We start from the raw sequence: 15,725 nt of genomic DNA, 5'->3' as shown, positions 1-15,725 counted from the left end.
GGAACTAGAAATATAGAAATGATTTTGGATGTTTACCTATTGGTAGATTACTATCAAGATGAGGGGAAAAATAAAGGGAACTCAATCATTTTTAAAGAAAAAAAAAAACAGAAAAAATCTTTGAAGAACAAAGTAGAATCGTTGAAAAAGCTGTATGCTCTGAGAGCTTGACATTGAAGTCAGATATGATTGTATGTGTTTACAATCGTGGTCAGCAAAGTGGATTCTGAAAGTTAAATTTATGTAAATTAAGACTTTGGTCAATGTGCGAAAGCAGCCCTAAAATCAGAAAAATAAAAGAACTTCCAAAATAAAGGGAGGATTTGCATTTTTAGACAAAGTGAAAATGTTGAGCAGTAGGTGAAACGTATTCAGGGAAGTGTCAAAATAAAAAAATAATAAAGTTACATCAGCCTGAGACTTGCGATTGTCCTGTAATAAAGCTACCTAATAAACGGACAGTTTAAGATACTTTCCCGCTTTATCCCATATATTTGTAATTTAGCAAACACTAGCTAGTATTGAGTAAAATTCGAGTTTAACTTTATATATTGAACATTCCTGGAGGGGGACAAGTGAAATCGTTGGCAGTGAGGACTTTACTTTGAAAGGGCAGCCAGGAAGTTTCAGGGTCCGACGACGCATGCGCACGTCCACAGACCAGGCGTTAGCAGAGCGGCAGTCGCACATTTCAGCATCTAAATAAGAAAAAGGAGGTTTTGCGCAACATATTTGCTGTGAAATGTTTCGCAGAAAGCTGACTGCCCTAGACTATCACGACCCCAGCGGATTCGACAGCTCAGGTGAGGGGAAAAAGGAGCTAATTAGCAGGTTTGGTCCAGTTTTCCACGGAGCTACCTAACGTGTACGTATTCAGAGCCCTGTCACTAGAAGGAGACGGCGGAGTGCCGGACTAAAAATAGCAACATACGGACGCATTTTAGGCTTTGAATTCATATCAGCGCATTCTAAGGCCCTCTAATTGACCTGTTTTTTTATCGGGTTAGTAAACTTTAATGTTTTTAGAATCTAAAAACAAATTAAAACCAACCCCATCTGAGTGGAGTGCCTTTTTATAAAGGCACCAGCCCACAAGTTCGTTTCTCCTTCCTTTAATAATAACCTAACTCAAACTAGCATAACAATAATATCTGCTGCCGTCTTTTATTGGTAATCACGCGCCTAGTGCGTCCGTGTCTGCGTGTCACCTCTCCCCAGATGAAACCCAGTACAGGAATTGTGTCGTGTGGCTGGAGGACCAGAAGATCCGACACTATAAGATCGAGGACAGGGGGAACCTGAGGAACATCCCGAGCTCAGACTGGCCCAAAGCCTACCAGAAGGTGAGACTGCTGCTGCTGCTGCTGCTGCAGATGTTACTGCTGCAGATGTTGGCCAATCTGGACACCGTGATCTGTGTTTGAGCTTTCTGCTGGTGTTTCTGTAGTACCTGCAGGATCTGAACTGCCCCTTTGGAGTTCAGGAGAGGAAGGAGGCCCTGGACTGGTTGCTGGGCCTGGCTGTACGCTATGAATATGGAGACAATGGTAAGACAGAGTAGATAACACAGAAGGCCTGCAGAGGTAATACCAGTTTGTATGTGATCTACCAACTTTTTTTTTTTAATCTAAAGTAATATTTGAAAAGGGGAGCACGGATTTCTATTCAACCACAAGTGTCCTCCATAAACAATTTCTATAAATATAGAATTTATTTTTTTTGGTCTTGTCCCTCTAAGTCAGACGTGTCCAAAGTGCGGCCCGGGGGCCATTTATGGCCCCTGTGCTGATTTTGTGCGGCCCTTCGACTCAATTTTAAGAAAGATTTGATCCACCAGCAAAGGTGGCTGATGCAAATGGCAACTTTTAATTTTTAATTAGGGCAAAATTATTATAGACAGGTTAAATTTTTACAATTGAAAATGTCAGGTGAAACACAAAGTGATTGTTTTTTTTTTTAAGACCACACCTTTTACATTCTTTTTAAATTCATAGTAAATAGGACCACATCTATCCAGGGTCATTTTCTCAAATGCAGACTATGGTGCATTTGATTCTGATTTCAAAGATATAATGACCAAATCCTGTTCTGCAATTCTACTTTTTTTTTTTTTTTTTTTTTTTGGATCAAGCCCGAAATAATTAGTGAACTGGATGACCATCTTTTGATGAGGCAAATGAGCAAAAACTTTTAAATTCACATCTTCAATGATTTACACATCCCTTTTCTGGCTGAATTTCTGACTAATTAGTTTAAATAAAACGATCATGTTTTGTAGAGCAAGTTAAAAATATTTTTTTGGTTATTTATTCATTATTTATTTATTTTAGTTTTGTGGCCCTCGAGCACCTCTGACTTGATGATTTCGGCCCATGTGGCAAAATGTTTGGACACCCCTGCTCTAAGTTGTGAGATCTTCCTTCAGGGATCTTCCTTATTTTTAGCCTCACACCAATTCTTTTCCTTCTGTGGACCTTGAATTGTTTAGTTATCGGCAAATAACTATAAACAGTTCTTCAAAACCTGATGTTACTTTTGCATTTATTGAACATCAAAACATAAAAGCGCAATGTAATTCACTCCTAAACAATCCTTTTCAAAGCGCTGGAAATGCTCGACATTCCTTACATGAAATACCGCTGCTGGCCACTAGATGGTGGTGTAGTATAGCGTCTCTGTGCCCCACTGAGCGATTGGTCTATTTTGAGCTTTTATCATGTTCTGTTTTTTTTGTGCAGTTGAAAAATATAAGAACTGCCCGCCGCTGGCCACGTCCGGTAACAGCGATAAGGCCGTGGATCCTCTTGTCAACCTCGACAGTAAGCGATCGGCCCCCCGCCCCGTTTCCTTTCACCGTGTCCCCCCCTTTCTCGTTTTATTGCCATGTTTCTGTGTTCTTAATCCTTCAGGTAATTCTCCAGATTTTAAAGCAGGAGTCGCAGCGTTGGCCAACATCCTGAAAATACAACGGCACGACGATTACCTGGTCATGCTAAAGGTGAGAGTGTGACGTCGTACGCACAATGCTAAGTTACTTTATTATCTTGCAAAGTTACTCCATTTATCCTGCAAAGTTATTTTATATCCTGCAAAGTTACTTTATATCCTGCAAAGTTACCTTATTTATCCTGCATAGTTACTCCATTTATCCTGCAAAGTTATTTTACTATCCTGCAAAGTTACTTTATTCCGAAATCCACTGCAATTCACTGAAATTCTTAAGCTGCATGCAAACGAAATTTCGTTCTGTACGCACTCTGTGCATACAAAATGACAATAAAGTTTGTCTATGTCTACAATCTCTGTTGTGTTCTGTCACGTTACAACCACAAACCTCCCAAGTGTTTTATTGGAGTTTAACAGACCCAAACACAAAGTGGCACATTGTTGTGCCACTTTGTGTTTGGATTTTTATTTTATACAAATAAAAATCTGAAAAGTGTGGCGTGCATGTGTATTAAACCGCTTTACTCTAAATCCCCTGAATAAAGTCCCTAAAAAAAGCTAGAAAGCTTAAAAGTCACAAGAAATACAGCACAAACATCTAGATTTGTTGCTCTAGCCAAAGGAGACCAAAATCGGTTTTGCCCTGAACTAACCATTCCCACGGTGAAGCATGATGGCGGCGTAATCACAATATATGTGGATTATCTGCTTCAGCAAAGCCAAGGGAGCAGCTCACGGTTGAGCTGCTCGAGAAAGACCGACACTTGTGACTAGGGATGTACCGATACTGGTATCAGGCCCGACACCACGTCTTTGTACTCGTACTTGTGTTCGTAAATGTGTTCCGATACTACAGGACCAGATACTAGCATACCTTTCTCTTTAACAGAAAGCATTAGTTTGCGATCAGGTACCACAAGCAGCTATAAAGCAACATAAAAGAAAATCAAACTGAAGAAGAAAACGAAGAAGAAGACAAAGCAGCGAAGAAGAACGCAGTGTGACGTCAAGAACCCGCCAGTCAGAGCGTAGAGAGGGAGGGAGTAAACGCATAATGGTGGAAGGAGTTAGCCACGCCCGCTATTTGGAAGTATTTTCAACTAAACGAGGACGACAAAAGTAAGGCTAGTTGCAAAATGTGTAAATCAAAGTTATCAAGAGGAGGAACAAACCCTTGCAGTTACAACACAAGTAACCTGACAAAACATCTTAAGACACAACACCACGCCGAATACAAGGAGTTCTCTCATGAATTAATTAGAAAATTTATTCTGAGGAGTTAATGGCATTTATTAGTACTCGGTATCGGCCAGTACTAAAGCTGAAGTACTTGTAGTCGTACTTGGTTTGAAGAAATCTGGTATCGGCACATCCCTACTTGTGAGTCTCCTGATGTAACACTTCAACAAATATTGAGTCAAGGGAACCGAGGAGAAATCCAAGCCACACTTTTGGGATTTTTATTTAAAATATTTAAGAACCATGTGTTTTCCTTTTTAAATGCCTAACGATGTGATCCTTTGTTGAAGGCTGCTGTTTGCAACATCACTAATAAATAAAAAAAGCATTCTTAGGGCGATGTGAATTATGGTAACCCTGTAAACGCTTAGTTCCTAAATTAGAAGAACCAAGCGGGCAACATGAAACTTTAGATGAGTAACTGCAGCGGTGCGGTTGTAATCAGTGCGTGTCTTCCTGCTGTTCGCAGGCCATCCGTATTCTGATCCAGGAGAGACTTTCACCAGAGGCCATCACTAAAGCCAGCCAGAACAGAGAGGTGAGCCGAGGACACACGTGCACATTCAATCCCAGAGGGACATTGGAGCTCACAAATGTGCCGCGTGTCTCCGCAGGGCATTCCGGTCGCTTTAGACAAACACATCCTGGGTTTCGACACCGGAGGTGAGGGAGGAACCGCTCGTCTTTGTTGGAAACGTGCGCCGTGAAGACGTCGCCCCCGGTAACAAAGTTCCTCTTCTCTCCCCCGCAGACGCGACCCTGAATGAAGCCGCCCAGATCTTGCGCCTGCTGCACATCGAGGAGCTGCGGGAGCTGCAGACGAAGATCAACGAGGCCATCGTCGCCGTTCAGGCCATCATAGCCGACCCCAAGACGGACCACCGGCTGGGCAAGGTCGGCAGATGAGAGGGGGGGAGGTCGAAGAGAGGCGCTAGAGGGGGGCCGAGGACCGAGCCGCAGGAGTTTTCAAGTTGACTTACAGGAAAAAAAGGCCTTTTTTTTTTGTTTTCGGAGACGTCTGAAGGACATAAATAAGTTTGTGTTTTTTTTCAGTTGTTGCATGAAATGGGCCGATTTGGACAAACTATGAGCAATGGTCCAAGTTTCAGATGCAAAGATTAATTTTCCTACAGAAGGGAGGAGAAGCTCTTAGAAAAACTGTTGTAGTTCTGATGAAATAAGAAATTCCCTCCAAAGACGGGAGGATTCTGTTGAGCTCTTGAAAGCTGTCCGGTTATCTCTTATTCTGGGATATTTTTTTTTTTTTAATTTTGGTTTTTGTAGATGGAATAAAGGTTAATTTCTCAACAGTTAAAATCACATTGAATGTGATTCGTACAACGGAGCAAATACTGACTTGAATGCAATTATCCAACAAAAAAATAATAATAAACTTGTATCAAATCCCATTTTATTGATATAAATATCACATCTCGTTAGCAGGAAAAGGTTTACAATGTAAAAAAATACTCAGCAAAAAAAAAAAAGTGACTTTCTCTAGCTGCAGCAATCTGACTGGTTTGCTCTACTCGTTTCCGTGTTGAAATGTGACTTAAGTTACCATTTCCTGGCTCTAGATCCATAGTAATACTGCTGAGTCCAAGTTACTTTTAATAAAACACACAAAACGGTCTTAAATTGTCACTAAATACGTCAAACAAAAACTGAATGCATAGTGGTCACACTGGACAGTGTGACCACCCTGATGCTTAGTGTTAGCATTCGTTAGCTACGGTGGAGCAGTTCAGGATCTTTGAGGCGAGTTCGTGGTGAAAAGTTACAAGCAGTAGGTCCCTGTTGGCCATCTTGGTTTAGTATCAAGCTCAGGTTAGCAGTAAGATCCAGCCCACTAGTTTATGATTTAATGATTTAGTCTAAATGAAGATAGCTGCTTCCAGCTTTTTACCAGAAACCTCACTTCAAAAAATCCTGAACTATCCCTTTAAGTGACAGGAAAGCGGCACGCTAGTGAAGATTTTTTTTAAATCATTGCTCTGTAGCTGTGATAGAAAACAACATAACACAAAAACATTTAAACAAAAAAACTAGAAAAATGAGGTAATAAACAAATTTACAAAACATTTACTTTTGAGTTTATATTTTGAGGGTGAGGACGGTGGGGGGGTTGCGACTCTTCTCTGAAGGCTGATCTGCTCCCGGCGGCGGGAATCGGCCTTCTTCCCGTGCGGCGATCGGCTCCCGCGACTATAGCACCAAAGGACCCGTGATTGCTGGTCCGTTGTTAGTGGCTCCCTGTGAAACAAGACAAAAAAGACCCTTTATTTTCCACGTCTGTGACGTCTAATTAGCCAGAAGAGGAAGTCAGGTTTGCCTTCCTGTGTGTTTTCTTCTTTTTTTAGTGCCTCTGTTTATCTTTAATGACAGAACACACACACACAGAGAGTTTTGTGTGTTCACGACGATGACGGCTTTTAAAGCCTCTAACAGCCCGCCTCCCAACCCCCCCGACAAGCATCCCCGTCACCGCGACTAGATTCAGCCCTGTGCAGATGTGCGGCTCTGGCCCTCACATCTGCACAGGGTGCCACTTTTAGAGGATCATCCTGTGTTTAGAGGGGGCCCCCGTCGCACTTTGAAGGTGTTTTAAAAACACGCCCTTCGAGGACATCTGCAGACATCAACACGTCAGCCGTGACGCATCCCCAAAGTAAGAGGCAGAGGAGCCGCCGACAAGCGTGTAATCATCGCCCTTTGGGTCGCACGCGCTGAGTCAGGAGGGTCGCCGTCACGCTTTTTCCACAAGGCCTAAATGGATAGTTACCCCTGGTGGGAGACGATTTGATAACATTCCTGAAAACAGAACAGCTGAAATCAAAGTAACACTTTGTTACAGAAATCCAACATGGGAAAATCTGAATATTACCATCTAATGTAGAACAGATTACTGGATCAATGTGTGCTTCTGTGCTTGTTTGTCTCTCTTGTTGTGTCTCTGCTCTGTCCTTTCCTTAACCTCCAGTCGGTCGAGGCAGATGACCGTTCATACTGAGCCCGGTTCTGCTGGAGGTTTTCCTTCCCGTTAATGGGGAGTTTTTCTTTCCACTGTCGCTTCATGCTTGCTCAGTATGAGGGATTGCAGCAAAGCCATGGACAATGCAGACGACTCTCCATGTGGCTCTATGCTTCTCCAGGAGTGAATGCTGCTTGTCGGGACTTTGATGCAATCAACTGGTTCCCTTATATAGGACATTTTTGACCAATCTGTATAATCTGATTGAGTTTGACTTTGTAAAGTGCCTTGAGATGACATATTTCATGAATTGGCGCTATATAAATACAATTTTATTGAATTGAATGTACTCAACGGAGCTCTGATATACAAAAAAAAAAATCCTTCAGGAACTTTTTCCCAGTTACGACTGCAAACCCCATCGTATTTTACTGGGATGTGAGACCCAACAACACAAATGCTGTCATGCAAATGTGCGGCTGAATGAAATATGGTGGCAGCATCATGCTGTGGGGACAATTCTCCTCAGGCGGGACTTGGAGGCTGGTCAGAACTAAACATGGGGACGATACTGGAAGAAAAACCCGTTGGAGGCTGCAGAGGAATTGAGAGGGTTCGCCAACAAACCTAGATATACAGCTGGAGCTATGATGGGATGGTCTAGGTAATCATGCAAAGATTGCTCACTTTAGCAGATGTTCGTAGGCGCTTTCATTCAACGTCTGCGTTACATTTCCACAATGAACAACAATAACAAAAGGAATCTTTTTATTGAAGCAATTTGTCTAGTTAAAAACTTTGTGCTTTTATGATTTAATTTTATATAAAAAGAAAATGTCCCATTACAGGTAATGTATAAAACGTAATAACTACAATAACGATTTTAGTTCTTCAGGTTCAGTGTTTAGACAAGCCGGGACAAGGAAGTTGCACAAAATTTTGACTCAGATAGGCTTGCCACAATTTTCTTTTTTTAAACACCGATTTTTATTATTTCAGTTGTCATGTAAAATTGTAATAAAACAGGGAAGTTTGTTGTTATAGCACAAAACGTGGCACAGTTCCTGGGGTGTGTTTACTTTTCTAACCCACTGTAAACAGATGAGAGGAATCTCACCAAACCTGTGTCCACAAGCAGCACCTATATCTCACCTGGTAGACAGTGGGTGGTTGCTATGGTGATGCCGTACAGGTGAGAGCGCTGGTCAGGCAGGTATTCATCGGTGAACTTGCTGCTGTCTTTGCTCAATGCGATCACCCCGTCCCTGCGAGAACCCGGACGCATTAGTAATCAGAAGCAAATCGATGAAAACACAAGACTCAGTAACCGATGGGGGACAAAAATCCAAGATGGCTACCTCCTCCAGTCGCTATAATAGAAGTGGTTGCTGTAGTAGACCATGCTGAATGGGTAGTTGAGGTCGGAGTGGATCAATCTTCGACCCGAGCCGTTTGGAGAGATGCACTCCAAGCGCTTTGTGCCTGACGCAAACACGAGAAGCCGGCTCAAATAGCGCTTTCACGTAGAAAGCGGAGCGTCACTTTTCAGGCTCAAGCGTAAACGTTTACCTGCGTCAGCCCAGCAGATCTGTCCGGAGGAGGAGTCGTAGGTCAGGGCGTTTGGCAGACCGATCCCATCAGACACGACCACTCTGCGGCCCTGACCGTCCACGGTGGAGGTCTCGATCTTTGGAGCCTCTCTGTTCCAGTCGGTCCAATAAAGACTCCTGCAGGGGGTGGCAGAACAGAACCTTTCACACCATGATTAACACGGAAACTCGTTCTGGTGCTGAAAACAAAAGGCCAGAGCGGAAGCAGATGCTTGTCGCAGGAGCACCGCGCTCACGACGATGACTTTAGGGGGGTTGAAAAGTGTTCACTAACATTTACTTTTCCTCATGTTGCAACATCAAATCTGTGTTTAAAAAAAAGATTTTCCAATTCTGTATCGATTCTCATATTAATTCCTAAAGATCGGTTCATATAACCAAAGATTGATTTAAAAAGCATTTTCCACTGTGAACTTCAATCTCAAACTCCACTCTGGGAGGTGAATAGTTAATGTCATATTTTTAATAATGCGCCAGGTTAGTGTCCAAATGTTGCTGTAGATATTTCTGCCGTCCTGTTTTCTACCCAGGAATTGTTTTCAGTCCTGCCCCACAGGATGTTGGCAAAAGCGAAGAATTTGGTCCTTGCAGCCACCATTCCTTCATTAATTTGCTGTTGAATGTTAATATAATATTAGTGTCAATGTGTTGCATCACTACACAGTCAAATAACTCAGGCAACGGCTACAAAAAAGTATTTAATACCAGCAATCTAGTTTGAGATCGGATGGAAAAGAATCGATTCTAAGTCTTGAGAATCAGAATCAAATTTATTCTAGAAATTTGAATCAATACCCAGCCCTAATCAAAGCACAAGCTTTAATGTACTGGGATTGTGTGGGTCACACCAACTATTTTTCCATGGTCATGAAAAAATTGGATACATGGCAATGTAACAAAAAATATATATAGAAGACTTCCCCCGTAACTGATTTCTCTTAAACTCTAATGGCTAATTACTAGATTGATCCCACCCATATGTAAAAAAAAAAAAAACTATAGTACGGCACACTACAAGCCCCACTGGGAAACATGGTGGTTGTAGCATCATGATTTTACACAGAGACCTCCCAGCAGAACCCATTGAGATGTGAGGCTGTTTTAGTTCAAGGGGGTTGAATACTTTTGCGGGCCACTGGGTTTTCTGTTGACGAGTTCATGGTGACCACTTTTAATTGGGTCCGGTCCAGATGGGGTTCCACGCAGCAGGTGTCTGTGTAAAAACGGGCTCTCTACCAGGACGCACTCAAACCGGACTCCAGAGAGAAACTAAAACTGTCAAGGCGACGATGTAAAAGATACATTTTAGGCTTCATGAGTCCTATTCATAAAGCACTTGAATAAATTATTGGTATAATTTGGAAGGATGAAACGTGGGAGGCATGCAGAATTTACAGCCCAGCCGTCTTCCTGGCTCATCTGTGGACAGCGTGGAAAAAAAAAAAAGCTATCAAACACGCGGTGTGTGCGAGCTCATAAATCTCCTCCTGTCTCTTATCAAGGAGTCCGTGTTTATGTTACCGCCCCGCGGCTGGAAAGCAGACTCAACAAGACTTGGTGGTGTGAGAAATGCATCAGCAGTTCTGCTCTGGATCCAGGCCTCGTTGACTCCCAGCTCGTCTGGGACCCTTGCGTAAAATCTCCTGGTTTTAATAATGAGCCGAGCCATGTGGTCCCTGCTCTGATACATCACTGCGGCTCATCTCCGTGGAGATGCAGGGATTAATTAACCCTAAGTAACGAGACTAGACACTTCACAAGACTTTTGCTAAGAGTAAGGTATAAAGTCTAGGCTTATGGAATCAAATGGTTTTTGCGCGTGTCTAATTCTGAGGTAGACTCGGTGATAGAAAAGCTATAAAATTGGCCACCCCTCCGTTTTAGTAACCGGATCCTCTCATCAAACAAGTAATGAAAAACAAAAAAAGCTAAATAAATCATTAGAAAGTTGCAATTAAAAGACCTTTTTTCCTCCTGACATAAGATCTAGTCACACCCCCTACCACTGGTGAGACAAGAAGTCTTACCCGGTGGACGAAACCGCGATGATGGCCCGCGGGTTGACCAGGTCCGAGTCGAACAGGGTCCGCCTCCTGCTGCCGTCCAGGTCGGCGCTTTCGATCACATCCATGTTCGAGTCGACCCAGAACATCAACCTGCGTTTGGCGTCCACGGCCAAACCCTCCGGACTGACCAGATCTACGGGCAGAGCTGGTTTAAACTGCTGCTGAAGCCGCGGAACCGACAGAGCAGACTGGACACGCACTCTTACCTGTGTTGATCAGCATCTCAGCCTCAGCTCCGGAGGCCATGGAAGCTCTGTTAATCGTCCTTGCTGACAAATCCGTCCAATAGACTTTATTTTCTTTGCAGTCGTAGGCCATACCGACAACTATGGAGCCCTGGGCATAAACCAAACACATAAACACGGCTCAGAATCTCTCAGCGACTACCGAGCTCTTAGTTTTGAGCAGGCCAAAAGGCTAGATTTAAATCTCCACCAAAATCCAAAATTGGATTCTTGGCAAAAATACACCCTGTAATTAATGGTAAGTAAAAGTTAAAAAGTTAAAAAGCTTTCCATCAGATCCTTTTGAGCAGATGGAGGTCTAAACTCTGTCTAGGCTAATTTGCAACAAAGATGGCACTCTGCATTGGGGTCAAACATCTCTACTTGGGTCTCATATGTCCACAATATATCGCAAAAGTCTGCAATATGCAGCTTTGCAAGCCTAACTCATGCTGCCATGTTGTTTTCAGAGAGAAAATTGAACTTTTCGGACTGCGAGACGACTACTCTACCCACTGAGCTAAAGTCAAGCCAATTAAACGATCCTGCTTCATGATTTTGACCTTGGCTAAAATCTCCGTTCCGAATGAAATGATGGGGCTCTAATTTTTCTATCATGGCAACATGTAATTTATCAGCTCGAGCTTAACTTTTCATGAGCACATGCAACATTTAGCAGCTATTCCTCTGATGAGCCCATCTACTACAGCGTAGGCGTAGGGAACCCACCCGCAGCAGATGTTGCACACATGTGCCTCACACATTGCATCATTTGACACGGTGGGTGTAGACAGACAATAAAAATGACAAATGGAGACCTAATCAGAGGCTCTTTTTTTTTTTTTAGCTCTGTTTCTATATTTCTGGAGAAGAAGAAAAAAAATTGGGTGGTTTCTTACATGTAGAGTCAACAGTGTTTTGGAGCGCGCTGCGTCCAGTCTGGTCCCGTTCAGAGGCAGAGCTCCTATTTTCTGTCCCTGAGCGTAGAGGAGAGTGACGTCGGTGTTCGCCGGAGGGGTCACGTCTGGACGGGTGACGGGACGTACGACAGGCGGGGCCACTGACGGGAGGCCTGGCACGGAGATCGGAAAGATAAAATATATATTTCGGTGGCGGTGAGGCTGACATTTTAATATTTTTTAGCAAACGATATCATGCTGTGCGAATGCTTGTCTTGCGCAGGGACAGGGAAGCTAGTTGGAGTTACTGAGAACAAAAATGACAAATCTGAAAGAAAACCTGCTAGAGCTGGGGTGTCAAACATGCGGCCCGTGGGCCGGATCCGGCCCACCGAACAATTTAGTCCGGCCCGGTGGCTAAATGCATTATCATTATTAAATAATTTTTTTTTTTTTTTTTTTTTTTTTTTTTACAGTGTCCTGTCTGGCAATGTGGCAATAAGAATTGTTGTCTTAATGCCACACAGAGCTCATCAGATTTGACTTTCACAAGTGGAGCTGTACTGCTTTTGCCATAGTGCTCCGCTTGATTTATGAATGTGAATAGTTTTATTATGATTCATGGGGGGAATATCTCATATGATATGGACACTACAATGGAGAAGTAAGAGAGCAAAGGAAGAACAAGAAGAAAAAAGAAAAGGTGAAAGAAAGAGGAGATAAATGGAAGAGAATGATAAAACAATTATTGAAAAAAACATGTACTTCGTTTAATTGGAAATCTGCAGTTCCTATATTGTCCATGAGGGGCGCTGTGTTTTAATTAGCAGATTAGGCTTCAGGTGTGGAAAAATTTAAATAATTTAATTTTTATCTGTTTGATGTATTTTGTCATGTAGGACAGTGTTTTTAAGTTCCAAAAAATGTGAATAAATGTTTTTCAACATTGTACAATCACTGTGATCAGTTCTTATGCATAATGCACAAGTAAATGTTTAACTGAGTAAAAGTATTGTGGAAGTTGCACATACTTTTCTTAAAAACGCTGAGGTTATTCATAATATATTGTGTAAAAGTGAAATTAATTTAATATAAAAATCAACAACAAGTCCACATTTATTAGTTCTATTTAATCTTTCAATGAGTTAACTCGTGTGGCCCTCTTGAGATCAGATTAAACTGTATGTGGCCCCTAAACCAAAATGAGTTTGACACCCCTGTGCTCGAGGGTCCACCTGACATGAGACCGGGGCAGATGTTTACTGATAAAATGCAATGAGGTTTCAGGTTTGAATGTTAGCAATTGTGGGGGAAAATAAATAAAGGGGTAGGACTACTTCTGCAAGACACTGTATGTTGTATTACAGACATAAAAGAGGAGTGAAAACAAAAGCTGACTTACACGCTGGTTTGACAGCATCATTTGAGCGAGTACCAGGGACTTCCCGTCCGTCCTGGTCGACACACCAACAGTAAGAGGACTCCCCGTAACACTGGACCGGACTGAGAGTGCACAAAAACCAGAATCAGCGGGATTATTGCTACTGAATAGACTTAAGCACGTGTTGATCGTGTACATCGATGTACCTGAATTCTCCATCTGGCTCGCACTGAGGCAAGTACTGATTGGGGTCTGGTTTTCCACCGTAGTGCTCGATCAAACTGGCCCTCCATCTCTCACACACGCTCTCCTGTCGATTGTTAGATGCTGCGGAGCAAACAATCCCGTTTTAAACCCAGCCAACCACCCAACAGGCGCACAAAACCCAGATCAGATCCCTTTCTGTTGACTGTTTTTGCTATTTATTCAACCAAATGGAGCATCTGTTTTCCAGCTCTCTGGGTTTATGTTGCAATGGGAGGTGGAGTGCTTTATTAATGGCGTGTGAATGCCCCGTGTTTAAAGAGGCATATACACACACACACGTCTTCCTTCAGTCCAAACTGTTTACCACCCAGAGGCCTTTTAATAACTCAATGCACAGAGGAGCTTTATAAGTGAACACGAAACCACTTTAGGTTTCTGCTAATGTTTATCCAGGCCCTTCGGCTTCTGGCTGAGCAGTTCTATGGTCAGGACTCCACCGGTTAATTCGCCTTACATTTTCTTACCCATTAATGCAGATGTTCCTGAAATATGGCAAGTCTGATTCGTGTGGTTTAAATGTTACACAGTATCTAACAACACAGTCGACTGAATTCAGTGGTTTATAGGAAAAAGCACATAAAGGGGGTTCCAACCCGCAGACTGGTGCACTTTGTTGTCACTATGCTACCACTAACAAAAACACTCTTTGGTGTGGATGCTGTTACTGGGTGAACAAACCTCAAATTTAGCTTTTTTGTTGTTGTTGCAGTGTCGGTAACATGTTTTAAAGGAAGTATTGTCTGCGGTCATCTAGGCTGCAGGAAAGCGAGAGAGAGCCAGACTTGCAGCAGATAACAGGAAGGCTAAAAGGTTTGCTTCAACCGTTGAAATTGAAATCGCTCTTCAATGAATGAATATTATGAATATTAATGAGCATTATGTTATTGTATGCAAATCAAAAACTAACTTTACATCTTTACCAGGTCGTAAATGTCCTTTACAGCAAATTGCAGAGCAGCTTCTATATGTTCACAAGTGTGAATGTGTTCGTTGAGTGTTCTATGAGCTTTACATCAATCAAGAACAGCCATTTATTTCTTGATGTGCCACGGGTTAAAGTCAGGTTAAAAAGCAAGCATCCTTGCTTTAGATTCTAAGGTTTTATCAGGAAATACAATTTTATTATTCTATATTTATCGTCAACTGTACAATACAACATCCGAATCTACACTGCCAAAATAAAGCTAAAATGGAAAATAAAGAGTGAAAAACCGATCCATTAAATCTCTACACACCTGTAATCCATCCTCTGTTGAAAAACAGCTCTCCTACCTGGTTTCTTACAGTCTACAGGTGTGGCACCAGGTGGAGTCCTGGTTCCTGCTCTCTCCTGTCCACTGCTGTCAACGCACCAACAATGTCCAGTAGAACCATGGCACTGAAATAGGTAACAATAAAGGGTTTAGCAAAAAAACAGGATTGGTGAACACATTAGGCCTAGTTAGGTGACGCAAAAACACATCCTAGAGTCACCTGCCGAGGTAGGTACTGTCCCTCTGCATCACAGCGAGGAACAAACACCCCAGCTGAGGGATACTGCTCTTGAATGTTGGCTTGTGCTCGGTCTCTTTGCTCCTCGCAGCGAGTTTTAGGAGCATCTGGTGCATAACGAAAAAAAATCCCAGATAGAGAGGTATTTTAAAAGTTTGTTAAGTGCTTTCTTAACAGCAACAAATTGGTTTCTGATTAATCCGAATCATCTCCTCTGTCTTACAGAGTTCAACATAATATTTTCATACTTCCTCTAGCAGATAATAATTCATCTAAACCCAACCGTCTCACCTGGTTTCACACAGTCCTTTGGTTGAGAACCAGGCGGCGTCCTGGTTCCTGCTCTCTCCTGTCCATCTTTGTTGACACACCAACAATAACCGGTAGACGTGTGGCACTAAAACATGAATAAAGATGAGAAGCATACACCTTTATCCTAATAAAGCTATTTAAAGTTTAAATGCACATAAGTAAGAAGTGCAAACCTGTAGCGGTATGTACAGTCCATCTGCATCACACTGAGGCACATAGGCTCCGGCTACAGGATATCCCTGTGAGCCGGTGGCCTGTGCTCTTTCCTTCTGGTGCTCACAGGGAGTTTTAGGACGCTGCGGTTGATCTGCAAAACATT

At 42.6% G+C, this 15,725-nt stretch overlaps 2 protein-coding genes across 7 annotated transcripts in view; one reads left to right on the top strand and one right to left on the bottom strand.

Moving 5' to 3' along the window:
- The first annotated feature begins 629 nt into the window (after positions 1 to 629).
- Positions 630 to 5,400, top strand: rtraf (RNA transcription, translation and transport factor). Its single transcript, XM_012875855.3, has 8 exons — positions 630 to 803; positions 1,219 to 1,343; positions 1,448 to 1,547; positions 2,739 to 2,819; positions 2,910 to 2,998; positions 4,655 to 4,723; positions 4,800 to 4,848; positions 4,937 to 5,400. Exons 1-8 carry the CDS (start codon positions 743 to 745, stop codon positions 5,089 to 5,091), a joined length of 729 nt encoding a protein of 242 aa, XP_012731309.1. The 5' UTR covers positions 630 to 742; the 3' UTR covers positions 5,092 to 5,400.
- A 174-nt stretch (positions 5,401 to 5,574) lies between these two features.
- nid2a (nidogen 2a (osteonidogen)) overlaps positions 5,575 to 15,725 on the bottom strand; it is a 60,170-nt gene continuing 50,019 nt past the window's right edge. For 5 of the 6 annotated variants that reach the window (XM_036128476.1, XM_036128474.1, XM_036128471.1 and 2 more), the window contains 13 exons: positions 15,580 to 15,713; positions 15,386 to 15,491; positions 15,077 to 15,201; positions 14,876 to 14,981; positions 13,543 to 13,663; positions 13,358 to 13,458; positions 11,956 to 12,128; positions 11,039 to 11,168; positions 10,794 to 10,965; positions 8,726 to 8,883; positions 8,515 to 8,638; positions 8,309 to 8,421; positions 5,575 to 6,438 (listed from right to left, as the gene is read on the bottom strand). In XM_036128476.1, coding sequence (XP_035984369.1) covers positions 6,428 to 6,438; positions 8,309 to 8,421; positions 8,515 to 8,638; positions 8,726 to 8,883; positions 10,794 to 10,965; positions 11,039 to 11,168; positions 11,956 to 12,128; positions 13,358 to 13,458; positions 13,543 to 13,663; positions 14,876 to 14,981; positions 15,077 to 15,201; positions 15,386 to 15,491; positions 15,580 to 15,713 — 1,574 coding nt within the window. In that variant the 3' untranslated portion in view covers positions 5,575 to 6,427. The remainder of the gene's footprint in view (positions 6,439 to 8,308; positions 8,422 to 8,514; positions 8,639 to 8,725; positions 8,884 to 10,793; positions 10,966 to 11,038; positions 11,169 to 11,955; positions 12,129 to 13,357; positions 13,459 to 13,542; positions 13,664 to 14,875; positions 14,982 to 15,076; positions 15,202 to 15,385; positions 15,492 to 15,579; positions 15,714 to 15,725) is intronic. The other variant, XM_036128475.1, reaches the window with a different exon arrangement.

The sequence above is a fragment of the Fundulus heteroclitus genome, chromosome 24, assembly GCF_011125445.2.
Source record: "Fundulus heteroclitus isolate FHET01 chromosome 24, MU-UCD_Fhet_4.1, whole genome shotgun sequence".
Taxonomy (NCBI): Eukaryota; Metazoa; Chordata; class Actinopteri; order Cyprinodontiformes; family Fundulidae; genus Fundulus; species Fundulus heteroclitus.
The sequence above is the reverse complement of the archived record's forward strand: the minus strand, read 5'-3'. Positions and strand labels throughout refer to the sequence as shown.

What these genes read in the sequence shown, in the direction of transcription:
- rtraf (XM_012875855.3), top strand. Translation starts at nt 743, where the DNA reads ATGTTTCGCAGAAAGCTGACTGCCCTAGACTATCACGACCCCAGCGGA. An exon ending in CAGCGGATTCGACAGCTCAG is followed by an intron (nt 804 to 1,218) that starts GTGAGGGGAAAA and finishes ACCTCTCCCCAG; the next exon opens with ATGAAACCCAGTACAGGAAT. An exon ending in AAGCCAGCCAGAACAGAGAG is followed by an intron (nt 4,724 to 4,799) that starts GTGAGCCGAGGA and finishes GTGTCTCCGCAG; the next exon opens with GGCATTCCGGTCGCTTTAGA.